At 40.7% G+C, this 20031-nt stretch overlaps 1 protein-coding gene across 1 annotated transcript in view; it reads left to right on the plus strand.

Moving 5' to 3' along the window:
- The window catches only part of ptprn2 (protein tyrosine phosphatase receptor type N2), a gene marked incomplete at its 5' end in the record, with an annotated part of 111372 nt that overhangs the window by 7586 nt on the left and 83755 nt on the right, over positions 1–20031 (plus strand). The window contains 2 exons of the mRNA XM_083683847.1: positions 7927–7977; positions 15229–15342. Of these exons, the coding sequence (XP_083539973.1) occupies positions 7927–7977; positions 15229–15342 (165 nt within the window). The remainder of the gene's footprint in view (positions 1–7926; positions 7978–15228; positions 15343–20031) is intronic.

Below are 20031 nucleotides of genomic sequence, written 5' to 3' on the forward strand. Positions count from 1 at the left end.
TGCAGTAATAGGCTTGCTCCGTCTATTGATTAACACTCTAGGCTGTCTCACTACGCACTGTAGAAACAAAATGACTTCCTGTCAGATAGAGAGAGAGAGCCCTGGCCAGGAGGGCAGTGCCTGGCATTCTGCTTTCTCATAAACACTGTCTTGTGATATGTATGGTAAATCAGATCTATCACAATCTGTTTACCCAACTCAGTTGGTAGGCAACAGTCCATACCAACAGGTTGATTTGTAACACCAAGGACAAGCTTTAAAGGTGTTTGTAGCTACAATATGACACCTTGGCCAGTCATATACATTGGTTTATTGATATGAGTTTGTATCTTTGAGACCTTTTGCTGATCAGGGGATTGAACTGGCTTTCTATTGAGCCAATCTCATCAAAAACAGCTTGTGTTTTCACAGATACTGTACTAGGTTAAGATGTTTAGTTGGTGTGTCTCTAAGCTGGAAGGTTACAGGGAATCCCTGAGGGAGATGATCAGCTGGTCTAGTGAGACCGTTCACTTCACTGTGGCAGGAGAGAAAATGTGGAGGCGTACACCTTTAAGTTGCTCTACTTCCAACTTAAACACCCAATCACACCTCGGTATGGGGGAGAAAATCAAACGTCTAAATCATTCAACGAGTCAGTGAGAAGGTCACCTGGCCTATTTCTGGGTCCTTTTGTTGTAGTGGTGGTGCTGCTTTAATTCTTTATCTTTAATTCATGGCAATTGTCCTGTCGCCTGCAGCTGATGGCAGAGTGAGCCTGACCTCTCCTGAATTCTGGGAAACACACAGGGTGAGTCATGTTTGGCCACATCCACACACATGTGGATGTCAATGGTAGATTTCCTGTCCAATCAGTGTACTGACCCTAGCGTGAGCAGGTGTAGAACAGCGGGTCATTTCAGTGTGTAGTGATGAGAATGAGGCGTTAAGTAGGCGATTATGCTCTCAAATATAAGGTAGAGAGATAAACATATTGGATGTATGGATTCTAGAAAGTGTATTTCTAGAAAGAGGATTGCCTACTCTATAGTGGCCTGGCAGTAAGAGTATGACATTGCTCAAAAATGGTTGTTCAGGGTCTATCAAAAGTTTCCCCATGTTTTATTTTTACCTGAATTGCGAAACAGTGTCAAAGTCATGCTAATTTGCCACCATGTTCCTCTCCTGACTCCTCACCGAAGCACTGTTCTCCCTACAATGCTGTTACATTTTTATTATACCGTAGTCTCTTGCTGTCACCATCACACTGTTCTAAAATTGCTTTTTTGGCTGATAGCAGTGAGCACAGAGGGGGCTGTAGAGTGGAGTGTCCTTGGAAGAGACCAGTAATGATAATAAAAGGTATAGTCACAGCCACAGAGACAGGATGAAATATGTTACTAACAGCACTCTGTGGGAGGCGGCTGTCCTCGCTGCCAGACTCCCAGCATCCTCTTTGTCCCTTTTGACGCATTGGACAGCACCCTGATGCTAGCCACCCACCTGTGAGGTCACATGGACACATCACTAGGATGAAGGACTCTATTACTGTAATAAATATGCAGGTGTGGATAATCTAGAGGATTAAAGCTGCATTATGTTCCATCCCTGTTATCAACAAGAAGTGCTGAGTCGCAGTCATGACTTTGCTTTTTTTCTTCTTATAATTTACCTTTTTTTCATCCATCTCTCCCTCTCCTCTCCCTCCATCTCCTCTCACTCCTCTGCCTTTTTTCCTTCATCTGACAGATGAAGGTAGACACCCAAGTTGTTCTGTTCCAAACAAGCAGCACAGATGTTAGCTGAAGGTGACTGTGTGTGTGTGTGTGTGTGTCAGGGGAGGCTGGTGGAGGTAGAAATCAAAGGACAGGCTCATTGTAATGCGTGGAATGACATAACGAATGGTAGCATGTGTTTGATACCATTCCTCATTTCATTCCATGCATTACAATGAGCCCGTCCTCCGATTTCTACCTCCATCAGCCTCCACTGGTGTGCATGGGTGTGAGTGTGTGTGTGTGTGTGTATGTGTCTGTGTGTGTGTGTGTGTCCTTACACAGAACTCGATGCCCAAAACGGCAGGTGGTCATAATGAGACAGGCAGGGGGCATCTTGGGAGAGGGCCTCTCTCTGCCAAGCAGCTGTGGAGATTGCAGTGCTCAGAGCCTGAGGACTTACTGAGGGCAGTTGTATTTGCATACTTGGAATGTAATTGATTTTTTAAAACCCTCTGTGCTGCTGCTGATAACCTGTATTTGAAGTAGATAACTAGTATCTGTAAGTGCCCAGTAAGTACACATCCCTAAATGCTTTGTGAGCCAATGTGTGTTGGTTTTAAATGAAGGTGGAAACAGATCGGATACATGGGAAATAGTTGAGATCAGTTGAGTTTAGTTGAGTTAAAACATGTCCACATGAATGTCCATGGGTGTACTGTAGGCCTGAACTGTAGTAGGCTTGGAGTATGTAAGTATCAGTCTGCAGCACAGTTGGCTATTTTATTTTGGAGCATACGACAGGATTTTAGATGTACGACAGTGACAGAATTTCTACCAGTGACTATGTACACAGGTACCATTGGTGCTATGACCTCTGTCTGTTATAATACTGAACCATCATTTCAGTCATTTGACTTTGATTTATACTGGACCAAGAATGCATTCTCAGGCAGAAAGACTTCAAAGATATCAAATACATTTTACATCTGCTACAATATGTCCTGGTGTTCCCTAAACAAGTAATAATATTGCATAATAATGCACAAATGTACCACTCAAATATCCCAGAATGCAGTCTGTTTTGGAAATCACCAGATCTATCCTGATCTCCCACATACAGAATCAGTGTAAATCAGGTCACCAGTTATTTTTAGGAAGCAGCTACATTTAGCCTACCTGTAGTTAAGCACATTTCTTTCCACCAAATTAATTTTGCATTCAACTAAAATAGTGAACTGCTAAACTGTCTGGTGTTGGATTATCGCAGGCCAGGCAGGATCCTGGAAAAAAAAGTGAGTGAGTGAATGAGGAGGGAAGGAGGGAGGGACTGAGGGAAGAAAATAAGAAAAAATAAGAGGGATTGAATTAAATATGTGAGTAAAATGTGTAGTAAGTAGGAGTCACTCAATCAGTGTGTGATCGTTCATAAAGGTCGTTCTAATCAATGGGTCTCTTCATCCTCTTCATTGATCTATAGTGGAGCATGTGGAGAATGCTCATTATGGGATGAGATCACTATGGAAACCTGAATGATTGATCCTAGATGTGGTTAACATACAGTACACTTAATAAGTCAAAACTTAAAGGGGAGATTAGAAACAATTTAGACCCTGTATTTTTCCTAGTTTGCTATTCTCCTTTAAGATAATCTTCACTGTCAGTCTGCACTCCTGTACAAGATAACTCCCATACAAGATAACCATTCATTTGTTGTAGTTTGGATGTTTAATTTAGATATAGACACATTTTTCAGGAGTTTCTCTTCTCAAGTTACCTGATGACGTCGGGATCCATTTTGGCATTCTTTTGTCCTGAGGTAATCAACGGCATCCTAAGTGATTCTGTTTTAATTAAAACCCCCATTTTAATAATCTCTGGCAGCACGGCGTCCGAGAGTGGAAACATGGCGTTATCAATTGGATGTCCTGCCCATCTTACACTCAGTACTATCTGACTAACCATGCTTGGGTGAATGCTTCATTAAATTGAAGGCAGTAATTAATATTGAGAGCTGACAAGGCCTTGCACAGAACCTAATGAATTAAGCAGTTGAGTGATTAGGTGGTAAAGTTGAGTGGACTGAAAATAATTTCTGACGGGTGAGGAGCATGATGAAGAGGGACTGCATGGTCGAAAGGGTCCTGAAAACTGAAATAGCTACTGTATGTTCTTGAATTGCATTGAAGATACATACGTTTTGCTGGGAGTGACAGTCAGCAGAAGAGTTGGTAACATTTGGTGAGAAAGAAAAACGTTGCGTTTATGTGTGTGTGTATGTGTGTGCATGTGTGTCTGTGTAATCTCATTCCCTGACACTTCCACCCAATATGCTTGGATGGTCTGGTGGACTAACATGTCAAACTTGGCCTTTGTTTACTCAGTAAACAAAAGATCGGGAAATACTCCCAACACACTGATTCTACCTCTCCGACAGCACCTCCCACCAGTGCTTGCACACGACACGTTTCTGATTTGGAGCCACGCCCAGTCCTGTGATTCCCTTAAATCAAATGATGCCAAATACTTTACTTAGTAAATTCACTCCCACAAAGGCCAGGTTTGAGTCGTTGTCTTTCCAGGCTTATATGTGCTGTGCTCAATGTGTGTGTGTGTGTGTGGGGGGGGGGGTTCCAGAAAGCAGAGCTACATTATAGTTTTTTTTATGTCCCTTTATGAAATGACCCTCTCCTGACTATTAAATCGCAATTCTGCTGACGCATTGAATCCATTATGCCAAACAGGCACAATTTGGAGGCCAATTGAGATGCACTCTCCTCCCAGGGAAAGTGTCAGTGTATTGTGTGGAGCATAACCAAACTAGCTAAGCACATTAAGGAAATGTTTTTAATGATGTATCTGACATAAACCCCAAGAAACTTGTGATGTCTGAGAATACTTCGCCCCCCTCCACTCCTCTCTATTCTCTTGCTTCTCTCAGTAAAATGATTAATAGACTGCTCACATTAATCTCTTCTCATTAAAGTAGTCTGTCCAAGGCCTTCTCCGCCTACCCTGCATGTTCTGTAATTGTGCACCTCTGTCTAAGGGGCCATGTGGGTACATCCGACTTCGTCACTGCTGCTGATAAACAGAGAGAAGAAAAAAAAGAGAGGATAAAAGACAATAATAGCGAGTGGTGTGACTCAGTATGTGTGGACCATCTCTGAGGTGTATTCGTGACACTGAACATTCAGCTGTTGATGTCACACTGCCTCTGTAGTTTATATCTGAACATATTGTAATTCAACATTGTACTGTTGTTTCCTTGATGCACAATACCTTTGATTAGGCCTTTTTGTAAAGCATCATCAAATTGGATGAAATGAATGAAATGCTTCACCGCTAAAAGTGACTAGAAAATTTGACCAATCTGTTGGCATCTTATTAATATGGATATCTTTGGTTGGTTTCTAAAATCTATGCACCAAGATAGGAATCCTCTGATAGCTTGCTGCTATTCTCTTGGGAGCGTGTCCTATTTTAACAACAACAATGTTCCCCTCTCTGGCACATCTTTCCTTACATGGATAAAAGGCCACTTAAACACCCCTGTATGAATCTTCTCCAGACAGGACAGGCCTGTGTCTACTAACATCCTCCTAACAGCTGCACCTGGACACTGACGAAATAGGACAGAGAAAAAGAGAGAAGATCCAACTGCAAATAGCAGACAGTGACACAGGTGGGAGGACAAGCCCAACCTGAGGACCTCCTCCCCTCAGAGGAAACCCAGTTACACAACACTCAACACTCCCAAAGCAGGATATGTCTGATTGATGGAGAACTGTATGTTTAGATACTTGAAAACATCACACTTGAATAGTTCAAAGAAGTGCTGCTTTATAATATTGAAGAAATCCAGGGGTCATATCCTAGAGTTTTACTGCATTAGCACCATCACCCTTTCCCCCTCACCTTCGCTTCTTCTCTCAGACATGTATGGTGGATGTAGAGGTTGACCTGGGCAGATCAGAGATGAGGGCAGGCTGATCCCTGAGGCTGCAACTCCTCCTCCCTGTGAAATATGAACATGGAGACCTGTTAGCCACCAGCCCATTCCATCTGTTCATTTATCAGTCTGGAACACCCAGACCTTCACTCAGCCTTAATGTTCGTTAATATTCATACACAGGAACATTGCCCATGGACCTGGGATATTAGTCGTAGATAGGACAGAGGAAGCTGGCTAATTGGTGATAGATTGCTCTGCCGTTATTATTCAATTTTAAAGCAAGATATAGCCTACATGCCATAGTGGTGTATTGTTGTACTGTACTTTTGTTATTTGTTGGTTTTAGGTGACTTGATGTTCAGCCAACATCACTGTTAACATTGTCTTTTGAGTTGTGCTTTGTTATTCATGGTTTGTTGTTGCTATTCTGTTTGAGCATATTGTGCCCTCTTACAGTAATTGGTCAGTTCAAAAAGAGGCTCTCGCTCTTTTTCATGATAGTAAAGGTTAACATCAGCAATTCAGGGCCAGCGTCATACCATCTCACAGTTGAAAATAGTAGGGCTTTTTACATGGTAAAAAACAAAAACAAAAAAAGGGTTAAAGCTCACCGCTGCTCAAAATAAAGACAGCCATTTTTTCTCTGACTTTAAGCAAATCACATAGCTAGCTAGCTGCGTTCACAGTTCAGTTAGCTACTGTAAGGAGCTAGCAACTCCATCTCGAACTGAAAGCTCTATTCACCTCATCATTTAAGGCAGTGTTTTTCAACCTTTTTTGAGCCACGGCACATTTTTTACATTGGAAGAATCTTGCGGCACACCACCAACCAAAAATGTTACAAAATGACACTCTGTAGCCTGATACAGTATATATAATTACAATATTATATAAATTTCCTCTCCTGTTGTTTTTTCTGGCAGTGCCTTGGAAAATAGGAAGTTTTCTCTAATGGCATCTCCATCCACAAAACGCACATTGGCCAAGAGCTGAGAATGTCCACTAATATCCGTAGACTCATCAAGTTGCAACGCAAATTTCCTACTGATGCGTATCTTTCCCAAAACATGACTTTCGATGTCTGTAGACATGTCATCAATACGCCTGGCAATTGTGTTATCTGAGAGCGGGACTTTAGCTATGGGACTTTAGCTATGGGTCAGGGCCGAGCATCTCGTTGACAATGGCTTTGCAGGCAGGTAGTATTAATGTCTCTGCCACAGAGTGGGACTTTTTTGATTTAGCTACGAGTTCAGCAACTAGGTAACTAGCTTTGAGGGCTTTCTCATTTACCTTTGTGTTTTTTCTCATAAAAGTTGCCTGTTTCTCTATGTTTTCACGCAGGCGAACAAAATAGTCCATCGGCTTGTTTTGAAGCGACGGGTGTTTCGTTTGGAGATGGCGTTTAAGCTTGCTTGGCACCATGGCGCTGTTGGAAGATAGCTTTCGCTGTATTGCCTCGAGCTCACCGTCTTTGCTTTCTTTTTACCACCACTCATACTAGGGCCTTCACCTGGGTCAGAATCTTGTCCAGGGCCCAGTTCGGAGTTTACATTTTTCCTTTTTAAAAACTTCTCCATCACTGTCACCACGACCTGTCGCATGCGTCACTAATTCTCTTGTCTCTAAGAAGGAACGAGGCAATTAGCTACCTGCTGCCACCCGGACGAATATTACATTACTCTGCCAGTCACTATATTACAGCACAGACACTCGACAATGGCATTTTATTTGCAGATAATAATTAATAAATGTTAATTTAAAAAAAAGTGAAATTGGATAATTTCTCACGGCACACCCAACGATCTCTCACGGCACACTAGTGTGCCGCGGCACAGCGGTTGGGAAACGCTGATTTAAGGCATGAAAAGTATATTTACATTATGATTTCGCTTTTAATCGATAGAACACATGTTGTTCTAGTGAGATCTTTACAAATCTGTAAAATAAATATTGCAAGCCGCGATGTTGAGCCACTTACACGACCGCGGTTGGGGAAATTCCAAACTGCGACAGCCCTATTTTCCACCGCTGTCCTTTCTCTGTGTCTATTAAATACTTACTGCCTCACTAGGTTTTTCGATTTCTCCACCTCTCTGTAATACGGAGACATTGATTAATGTGATCAGACAGACACCAAGAGATTGACAAGATCAAGTTAATTTCTTCAATAGTACATTGACTTGTTTCCTACTATAGAATTTGTTGTCTGTTGGGTATAATTGTAATCTGAGTGTTGTGAATTTCTTTTTTAAGTGTTATTTCTCTCTCTTTCAGGTTGCCTGTTTGAAGATGAGCTCTGTACACCTTATGAGTTCTGCACTAATGGTAAGTTCATTTCAAAGGATTCACTTCAGAGAACTGACACTCAACCAACCACCCACCACCCTCATTATACAGTGCTTCTACAGTGACAGTGAGGGTCTGCTATCGACCCTACACAGTTTTAAAACACTCCTTGCTTTTCATCATTAGGGGGGGTTCAGAGAGTGAGAGAAAAACCTGATGTGTTCCGCAAACATTCACCAAATAACTGATGAATCAAGTGTGAGAGAATCTGTAAGTTCTTAAGGCCAGTACCCCCCCCCCCCCCCCCCCCCCCCGCAATAGATCTCTAGATAATGAATAGTCTCTCCCCTCTACATTCCATCCCATCTACAGTATATTATTATCACCTCTAGCCATCATTGTTCATAATGTTAGACAAAAAATGATGTCCTAGTAATAGAGATGGAGTCTATGGTCAGCTGTTGCTGAGACAATGCCTCTCATCATGTCTCATGACAAGAGAGAGAGAGGGGGAAATGTCAAAGCATTCTCTGTTAGGCCGTTGGGAGAATCAGGTTGCAGGTTTTACAGTTGCATTGGTCTGATATGACACAAATGTGTGAAGATGATATTCTGAACCATTGCAAAAGGTTAATGTATTCCCCAGAGGAAAAGGTTTTAATCGGAATGCTGTGGGATTGTTCTGAGGAACAGTTATCTGTGGCATAGGCCATTAAAGATACACTCCAAAACGTTTTGCTAAGGGTGCTTGTGTGTAAAAAAGAGTCCCTGAAATTGAACCTCATTGGAAAAACACCCCTCTCCATGCAATCTGGGTTTGGTACATTTTTATATCGCCATTGAAACATGGTTTAAACTATAATTTTGATCTCATGGATGGTCAGCCCATGTATCCATAGCTCCGAATTTGAGAGTTGTTTACAAACTCTTGAGAACTGTTTATGAAGAAATAGTGGGGTGAACGCTTTGTTGTTGTTTGAATCCAAAATGTCCCTTTTAATGTTATTGTGGTTTAATGAGGAAAAAACATAAAACATTTTTATTCATATGACATTCTGTCTGTCTGGGCTATCATTTGTCAAGACAGTCATATTTGTCATTTGTCAAGATGCCAAGATTAGGTTTGTTTTGCAATTTATATACCTACTTTTATTCACAAGACCTATTATTGTTAATTTAAATGTAAAAATGTACGAAACCCAGATTGCCCCTTTAAAAACAAAAACAAAGAGAGATATGTGCATGCACTGCTTGACACTTGAAAATCTAGTGAATAAACTCATGTCTACGACCCCATATTGTATCGCTGCCCAGTGGCCAAAATACATCAGCTTTATCAAAAAAGAGAAACATACAAATGGTTATTATCCAATTTTTCTTTTTGTATTGTGGATGAGGGGGATGAAAATGTTGAGGGTGGACTCAAGGGGTGGGGGTTATGGGTTAATTCATGAAATTCACCAGCCAGTAGCCATCAACCTAGGAGGATTAGAAACATAAGCCCAAGTGATGAGTCGTTCACATATGAGCCGGATCTTTGGGGTAAATGTTGGGAATTGAGTTGCAAATCTGAAGAGCTTTGTGTGGTGTTTAAGGTTGACAAATGAACACAAGATATATTCTAATCTGCATAGCCTAATTTCATGACACCCGCATCCAGTCTACTGTACAGAATAATATTAATAACAGCATGTCAACATGATAGCTTACTTTCACTCATCCATAGAATGGTGTGCAAGAGGCAACCAACAAATGCAAGGAAAACCTTGCACTTGGACAAATAATTCAACCTACAGTAATACAATGTTTTCGCCTGCTCTCTGTAAAGTGTGAGCTTTCTCGATTTTCTGATCACTCTATGCATGCTTAATGTTGAACTGTAAAAGCTTAAATTCATGTGCTTTCTAGTGGATGCAAATAGAAGTACATGTTGGCACGCCAGGAAGAGTTTTAAATAATTGGGTTCAGGTGTCTTTGCGGAGCTTTCCGGAGCCTTCTGGCTATTTGAGTAGCACTGCAGCACCACATACAGCTGTCTGCGGGAATTTCCACATAATCTATTTGGCTCTATTTTTATTGTGTATATCAACCATACAGTTTAAATTTCAGCTGAAATTAGAGCTAATCTGTTATCAACAACTGTAGCTTTGACAGAGCCCTGCCATTAATGAGACACCACATCTAAGTTTATTTGTGTGTTTTTGTTCCTCAATACACCAGTGACCATAATGACTAAATGTCTGGGCTTAAATGTTATTTTGTTTGTTTTGTTTTACTAAATTCAGCAAGCTTCATTTAGCCTTAATAAGCTCATTATGAAATCAATCCAACCAATGAGGTGAATCCAGTAAAGGAACTTGCCTTTCTATTTTCACTGAGCTGCTGTTCTAAACTCCTGGCTTAAGGTGTTTGCGAGAAGAATAGCTATTTTGATCATCCTGTAACAATACCTGCAGAGTACTCTATGGATTGACAGCATGTAAAGAGAATGTCTCCAGCCTCATTTCCATATTAACCTAGTTATGTAGGGGGAAACTGGGTGAAAGACCAGAGAACCAGCACTGAAATAAAACAAAGTGTTTAGTTACACAGGCTAGTGTGGTACAGAGGGAGCTGTGTGTAGTCTAATAGGAGAAAATTGCTGACATCTCTGGAGAAGAATACCCTGAGGCTCGTAGGAGAGAATAATTGGTGAGGTTGGCTCACTTCATATGAATGATGATAAAAAAACGGGGTGCAAGGAGGTTTCTGTAAGATATCCCTGTGTTTATGTATAGATACGATCCTCTCGCTTTGCTTCCATGTTAGTTCCATGTTATATTCATTAACATCTGCCAATCAATCTTTGGAGACCCACCCACAGTAGGAGGGGTTCACCTATAAGGTGAAGAGGACACCTTACCCAAGCCACTGTTAAAGCTCTCCTGTCTGCAGTTAATTACATGATGAAATTCTGTTCATATGGTATCTTTCTCTCTAATCATTTTTGCCTCTAATCATTTTTATGGTAATGTCATTGAGTAGCTTCAGTGTGGGTGGTGGCACTCTTATCTTAGACGATGCCCTGACCCATTCACTTATGATGAATAACATTCACAGAGAGAGGAAGAGTGGGTGGGGTAACTAGGTCTGCCACTTACACTGCTTACGGTCCCTGAAGAAGTAACCTGGTTTATTTTGGGCTGTTTAACCTTGCTCTTTCTTATCCAGACTTTTGGCTGGCTGGATCAGCGAGAGGGAGGATGTTATTTCCAACTTTCCATCAGGATCCATTGCAAAACTCTTAGCATCTCCATGTATAAAAGATATTGGACTATATTAGACAGCTTCATCTTCATCCGTCCCTGTATGTATACTTAGTTTGTTGGTCTGGTGCAACTGAAATGAAAGGAATCATTTACACTATAATTAAGAGTACACAAGACTCAAACAAATCCTGTAATCGGATGTTCTGTATCTCAGAATAGCGAGCCACTTATGTAGGAAATAAGTGCTAGATGGCCCCCCAGGACAACCTTGGGTTTCTATTAAACACTAAAGGGATGGGGCTGTATTGATTGTTGGTCAGCTTTGCACAATCTAGACACCAGTCTTCCTTCCCCTCTCTCTCTCTCTACACATCACTTCACTCCATCGTGCTTCCTCTTCCCAGCCCAGATACTGTAAATGGATAAAGTTGATTATTGACATAATAATTATTCACTGAAATACATAACAGGAAAGTGGTTTATTCCAGTTGCTCAAAGAGAAATTGGGTTATTGACAAACCACATTTTTATTGAATAGGTCCCAGCAGGTAACCAAGAGCAGCAGTATGGTTCAAAAGAATAAAAGGTGTATAGAGTATTTGACTAATGATAGTCTGAACTTGGTAATGTTTACTAAATCGACACAATTACAGCACTCTACTTTCTGTGTAATGTTCACTATATTGTTTTTGTTGATTGCCTATTTATTTTTCATGACACTTAATTTACCAATTCTAAATCAACTTACTGTAGGTGACCTTAGCTGCCTCAGACTGATACAGAGGCATCTCAACAGCAACCATAATTCATTGTCTATCTGTTCTGTTTCTCACAGCTTCAGATTGACAGGTCTCCTCTTGAGATGCTTGCTGTCCTTGACTGTCTGTCAGCTTTAGTGATTCTTTGTGTTATCCTTAAGCATTAGCTCTCACAGTTGAAATAGCTTTGCCTGCAGTATGATTTCTCGCTGTCAGTCAGGGAGGCAATGTCTGGATTCAGAATTCTTTACCTTTTAGGCCGAAAATCCGCTTATTTCTGTCCATCAACATTCTACATTTGTTTATTTTTATGTACTCCGGGTCAGATTTGTAATCATTACATTGATTAGTGATTTTACAATTACAATTACAATTAGTGATTGATCAGTGTGTTTTAATAATTGAATTTCTAATTTGATTGATTTTGATAGATACATCATTGATTAGGTTGTGTAATGTGGATGCATGGAGGCACACATATTGATTTGTTGTCAGATTTATGTTTCTGTAGCACTGAAAAAGTGTTATTAGAATCATAGTGTGTCCTATTGTTCAGAACTAGGTTCTTGCCCAGCTACTGTCCTAACGTTGTGGTTAGAATATTAGCACCAGAGCATCTAATGTTGTGACCACCTGTCATCTAATGGCATGTTAACCCATTTTCCTAAACATTCCTAAATTAAAATGTCAAACCTTTTGATTACTCTGCAGTTGTCTTTGGGGCAACTCTACATGTACCTATAGTCTAACGGAAAAATATGTTTGGCTCGCTCAAGCTTGAAATTAATACACTACTTTGATTTAAAATACTCAAAAACAAGTCTGTTTTTATGCATGCTATCAACTAAGATGAATTAATATCTGTGTCTTCATATTGTTTGTTGTGCTCCATTGCATGCACTTTAAAGTGGCCAATACTTTTAGATCCCCTCGGCATTTGTAATGCATATAGCTTGGGATGATTTGACATTCATCACTGAATGATGCATCCCTCCCCTCACACCCGACTCCATTAGGGTTTCAGCTCACTTTGTTGGTGTAAATTAGCCTAGACCTGCCCTGTTTAATGCATCTGCCTTTGTGTGTGTGTGTGTGTGTGTGTGTGTGTGTGTGTGTGTGTGTGTGTGTGTGTGTGTGTGTGTGTGTGTGCGTGTGCGTGTGCGTGTGCGTGTGCGTGTGCGCATGTGTGTGTGTACATACATACTGTAGGCGTGTGTCATGTGGTTGGGAATGTCCTGTCAACTGAGGGAGAAATTATACATTTGGCGGTGCCCGTTGTCATGGAAACTGGTGGAGGAACGCAAACATCAAACATAAGACAGTTGCCTGTTGCTTGTTATGTCACTGCTGTCTCTTCATTGCTTATGTAATCCCTATGACAATAATTATAATACTGTAGTGTACACTTAGTTGATGAAGATGGTTGTATTCATGTTATCGTGAAGACTAGTTGAAATGACTGCAACATCGCATCTCTATATTCCTCTTTATTCCTCTCTCTACTCCTCCATGTGTTTTTCTTCCCTTCCATCCTGTTGTCATTCAAACACAGATTGATGCCTGCAGTGATCTGTATGACTATGGTGTGAAGTTGTAAATAATGTATGTACTGTGTGTGCGTATGTGTGCACGCTTTATGCTTATTTGCTCTTAGAAATGTTGTTTCCTGTTAAGAGCTGTCATCAAACGGGTCCAGGGTGAAGAAGCAATGCTGGAACACACTGCTTTTTCATTTAGAAGAAATCTTTGTAATTATCAGCCACTCAATTTTACACAGAACACGGCACTGTAATTAAAATCTTTCATACGAGTTGAAGGTGAACAATTGTGGCAAGTAGGGCTGGGAATTGCATGAGATCTCACGATACGATATTATCACGATACAAAGGCTGTGATTCAATACATAATGCAATACTCAAAGTATTACAATATTACAAAATACAATACGATGAAATAAAAAAATTAAGTTATTTTTATTTGATGATGGGAAACAGTTGAATCATGTGTAGAATCATGTTTTTCTTTTTAAAAAACCACAACCTGTAAAATAAATAATAATGTCATCCCCGAAGAGAGGTGGAGGTGGGAAAATAATAAAAAATGTAATAATCTAATCAAACATCGATACTTTGAGTCAGACTATCGATACAGAATCACAGAAAATGATATTGCGATACTAAGCTATACCGATATTTTCCCCCTCCACTAGTGGCCAGTGATGTGGGCAGTGTACAGATTAATAGTAATACACTTTATAACTCAGTTATTCAAGATGCAAACTCAAGATTAGCTAAGCATCAATCATACAATTGAATTCTACAATTGTAAATATATACACAAATGTACATTTGGGCTATCAACTTGCAAAAATGTAAATTGCCTAAAGTGTCAGTTATTCCATTCATTAGTTGTCAGTGCCAATCACTGTAGAGCTCAGTAAATGTGTGGTGCATGGCAATGTGTTGACATCAATTAGTCTCACACCAAACAGGGAGGCATCTCCACGCACGCACGCACACACATACACACACACACACACACACACACACACACACACACACACACACACACACATACAGACACATGCTCGATGAGTCTGATCGATCTTTGAGATTTCATCTTTGACTGGGGTTTCATTTGGGGAGTTTAGAAGATGAGACACATGGATTTATCTCCCTGACTGAGAGAAGAAGACGTGTGGGTCATTTATATTCCAGCTGCTATATCCACACGCCTTGTCCCGACCCCCAGTGTCCCAGCATCCTTCACCAGTCTAGATAACCATTGAATTATGGGGCTGATAGGAGCTCTGGATTTGGTTGCCTAGCAACCCGTATTGGGTAAAGCGGGTGGCCTGCTGATAGGGAGATAACCACAGTCCATGATAAAGTCTCTTCGGTGATGGCCGGGTGCTTATCGTACTGCTGTCAGGAAAAATGTCAGCTATTAGCTCCCCAAACAGGAACTCAAGCTTACAAGAAACTGCAAGGAACACACAACTTCAGCTTTTCAGGAGGACTATAAAATAGGATGTTACATTTTTATTTATTTATTTATTTTTAAATATGATGCAACAATCCTAAAGTAAAGTTGTCTTTGCTCTCACACATGTTTGGCAAGTCTTTCCAGTACCCCAGTCCTAATCACAGATGACTAGTCTGTTAAGTTTATGTGTTGCCTTGTGAAGATGAAAGCTTTGCTAGTCATCTTTTAGTCTTTGATGCTTGTAAGAACTGATTTTGTCTCTAACATGTATCTGTATCAATGTTTATCTTCTCTCCTAGATGGAGTGTTTGGAAGGTGCCAGGAGCTACTTGGTGCAGACCTGTACACATATGATGTATCCCCCTCTGCTCTCCAGCGCCTTAGGACCCTTCTCCAGAAATTGGCTCACGGAGGTAATGTCTGTCTGTCATATATGATCATATAACTACACATTTAGTGCAAATGTCGTGGATGAGTGACTGGGGTGCATGCAGCATAATTGTGTTAAATTGGCTCTCCTGGTCAATCAATGGGGGCACAACAGCTCACCAACTTGTTTAACGGGGTACATACAGTACAGCTGAAGAGGACACAACAGAGGCACAATCATACAACAGCAGCAAGGAAGTAGCTGGAATGCACATATACATACAGTAGGCCCCAGAATGTTCCTGATTAAGTGGCCTGATCAAGACAAAACCCCAGTGCCCAGAGTTTTCCTGTTCAGGTCATGTGGCCAGGAGAAAAGGTTCAGTGTCTCAATTTGAATTTTTCTATCCTGTTTGAGATAATGGTGTAACTCGCCCTCTCCATTTCCTTATCTCTCCTTATTCCTGATCATCATTCTGCATGTAAAGGGTTGTAACGATGGTGGTACAGTAGACTTCTCTCTCTGATGTTCCTTCTGCTGTCTGTCATGGATGGCAGATGAAAGTGACTAGTCATTCAGAGCCTCCAGCCAGGACCCAGACATCTGAGGCTTTTTAATTGACACACTGTTATACCAGAAATGGATTCACAAGTCAGCTCAAGTTCTCGAGGGGAAGTGTGTGCCATGGAACGACAGATTAGGAGAAGTGGCCTCACACAAAGGGTTTGACCATTCCTTCCACATATGTGCACTTAAAGTCATATAAAATATGATATTGTTTGAATTAAACAATTATATCAGTATTTGTGGTTGAAGAGTAATGCAATATATTTCTTTCGTGGAACTCTGTTGGCCACTAAAGCTTCACTGCCACCCGCAATTACAGACTCCCACCCGCAATTACAGGCTGCCACAGCCAGGGGGCAGCAAATATCTTCCCCTCAAACCGTGACCACAAACCTTCCTCATAATTGGCTTTACAGGCCACTCTAAGCTTAATCTTTTATAACAGGCGTAAAAGAGTGTTGAAAACCATTAAAAAAATAAGCAGGCGTCCATACGAAATTACAAACTCAGTAATGAATATTAAGCGCACTGCGAGACCACACATTTATTCTAATTACTTCTCAGAAATAAACGGATGAGACTGAGGAGGATGAGAGCAGATGCAGTGCGTGTAATTTCTCCAGCTTTATGTTCTGGTGTTAATACTTCAGACATTTCCTTCATCTGACTGACCCTGTGTTCAGACACACACACATTCAGAGACTGGAGACATAACATCATCACCACCTACAGTGCACTTGTGCTCAGTCTCGCTAACTTATCTTTTCTATCTCATCACATCATATCCAAAAACCGAAAGCATTATCTTCAGATGAATCTACAGTTACAGTCCACTGTCACAATGCTTCACTGCGCTCTGTTCTTATCAGCGTAACAACGTTCTTTATTGAAGTGTCATCTTTGAGATGTTGAGCTCCCATGTTGAAGACCAGACAGACAGAGTGATTAAGAGTATTGTACTGTAGCCTAAATGGAGAAAAAGTAAAAAGGGGAACATCAATGGCATCGATTTGTAATTCTCTTTATCTTGCATCTGAGCCGCTGTAGAAATCATGCAATCTGTGCTCTTCGCACAACACCAATGTCATTAGATCAATAGAAATTGACCCTGCACAAAAAGGGTTTCGGTTGTCCCTGTGTTCGCTGCATTGTTCAGTGTGTCCCTACTGGGAGGGCACATTGTCTGGTATTACATTTTCCTCACGATGCCTTTGAGTGCAAGACACTGTCATCCCACTGCAAATTACTTTTATATTAGACTGCACCGAGGCCATTATGTGCGAAGGCAACTTTGGTATTCACAGCTTGCAATCACAGTGTGTCCACACTTCATAGCAAAGGCTTTAACTGCAAATGTCGTTTTGTTTCAGCTTCATTATAGAGTCTTCTGATATCTGTGTGTATGTGTGTGTGTGTGTGTGTGTGTAAAGGGACATATAAAGGGAGTGAAGAAAATATAAAATATACAGTTATTGCAGTATATTAGTTGAATTCCCCTGTACTGCATAATTGGGCCTGTAATTAAATGGAAACAAAGTTCTCAAGTAGTTCTCTTTCAGTCGACTCGGTTTGACATCTCACTATGGAATATGCAAACGCATGCATGGTTCATATATTAACTGACACATGAAATCAAAGATCAAGAGTTTTGTATTTATTATTGTACAATATTATCACAGGTATGCGCTTTGAGCTGAGATAAACACAAACTGCTGCAGCTGCAGGTCGTCCACTGGCTTTTTTCAAACTGTCTGTCTGAGGTGAATGAGACGGTCTGGGGGAACAAGGACTGGGCACAGCATACAGTTCAATGCTCTGATCCAATCATGGTCATCGCACACATCTTTCATTGGTTTACACACAGCTTAACTGACAAATAGTATATTTTTAGATAGAAAGGAATCCTCTCAGATTACTGATAATATCTGAAAATGATTGGATGGTACTCATGTCCGCAAAATACCCAAAATCTGTACTTGGCACACCCCTACGATAAAGGCTACTGCACAGCGCGCCTTTCTTTACAATTTTCACTTCATACAATTCCACCTCTTCTAACTGAATTGATCTCTCTGGAGCCCAGAGAAACACTCTCTGGAGTGAGCTACGAAATAATCATGCTCCCCAAATCTGACTATGTACGCTTTAGTCAGTCATTTCATGAAATGTTCTTGTTTCATGTGTTCTTGTGCTTCATGCTGTCAATATCAGAGAGGTGGAACACATCCCAGTGCATCACTGGCATCATCACTGTCTGTTAAGACTAGCCTGCCTTTCAGTAGTGTAGCCCCTTGATCCATGTGCAAATCAAGGTGAGTCTTCACTCTCAAGACAAGTGAAGTAAGATAATACACTGTGGCATTTATATTCGTGCTATGAACATCTATAGCCAGTCAGGGAGATGCAGTGACCACAAACAGACAGTACATCACTTCTGCAACAGTAATCATCTAATCCACGGGTTATTTGTACACCCTGGTATCTTTGCAGTGTATTTTGTGTGTAAAGATCTCCAGCACAACAAAATGTGTATGTATGTATGTATGTTTGTGTCTATGCGTTCTCACTCACATTCTATGATGATCTCTGACAATTATATTAGATACAGTTTAAAATCACACAGTGTATCCAGGCAAGTATACACATACACTACATATTAGCTATCGGTTTGAAGCATATTTGGTATTGTATTTGGTATTCAGAAGGAGCTGGTCCTAATATTTTACTATGTGGTAGTGTAAAAAGGGATCTTGTGTGAAAAATTCAAGCACCTTTATTGAATAACTCGTGTCAGTTTTACAGAATGTGTGGGTTGAACTATTTTAGTGAGCAGAAAGTGGCATACTTTCTGCAACAGTGCTCTGAGTTTTTAGGATTTTCCTGAATGTTTTTGACGAGAAATCATTTCCCTGTATCTGCACAGATGTTCTCAAATTGCTTTGCAGCAGTTCAATATTCTGTTTAAGTATAGGGCCATTTAAACACAGACTGCCAGACAATTTCCATAACAGTGTATCCCTCAGTAGACCATCAATGCTGTGTTTAACAGATTTTTCAGATGGTGTTACATTTATATTATGATGAGAGTTGTGCCATTTTTCGGACATAAAATCGAATATCAGCAATGAATAAATGTCAATAAACTCACAACCGCATACAGTACAGTAAAGATGATTGAAGTGGATTGATTTTTAATTGCCTGACACTATTGTTTTATTATTATTTAATGAAAGAATGGGATTTACACATATCATCTCAATTAACTAGACTGACATCTGTTGCTAAATTATTCATCCACTCTTCTGGCACTTTAAAATCAGTCGCTGGACAAAACTTAGGGGAAGAGAAAATCTGCATTTCAAAACAAAGGGAGATGAAACAACAAGACGAGGAGACAGGATCTGATCTAATGGGCTTTGAATATTTAGGAGGCCACAGCCCCTCTTTCTGACACCCATAAAAAAACATAAGGCCAACGGAAATATCTGGACTGTTTAAAAGTCGCCGGCTAATGGTGAGCCGCTAATTAACAGAGGCATTTTGCCTCAGACGCCGTCCTGGTTTTAACAAGCTAAACCTCTAAACCGCGCTAGGAGTTGAAGCCTGCCCTTTCCCTGGACTTAGAGGGGTATTTGCATGATATGGAGCTCTTCAGCAGCAGTATAATCAGCTGAGAGTTTACTGAAAGGTAGCCAACCATGTAGACCCTACAGTAAATGTTGAGACCTCCTCCCTCGCTCCTTTTGAAAATTATTTATCCCGATTCTCTCATTTAGTTATTTATCCCGATTCTCTCATTGAGTGCCACAGATGTTTATCCCCTCCCATTCTTAAAGTGTAATCGTCTCCCCTCTCTCTACGTCTATGGTAATGAGTGTCCCCCCCGGGGGACATGGGGATAGAGGTGTCACAGTCAATCAAACCTGTGTCAGTCGCCTTCTGTTCCCAAACAATCCAATGTTACATCGCCACTGATCCCATTAACCAGGAGTTATTAAGCACAGATATTTTATGGATCCTTTATGGTTGAAACTGGACCTGCTCTCCCCATCTGTCCAGATAGGCCTATTATAACCACTGCGCTAATGTATAGCAAATATGGGTGGATGTGTTATCATGCGGTTAACGTGCCACAACTCTGACCCCATATGCTCTGAGCTCTATT

This window comes from Argentina silus (genome assembly GCF_951799395.1).
Source record: "Argentina silus genome assembly, chromosome: 1".
Taxonomy (NCBI): domain Eukaryota; kingdom Metazoa; phylum Chordata; class Actinopteri; order Argentiniformes; family Argentinidae; genus Argentina; species Argentina silus.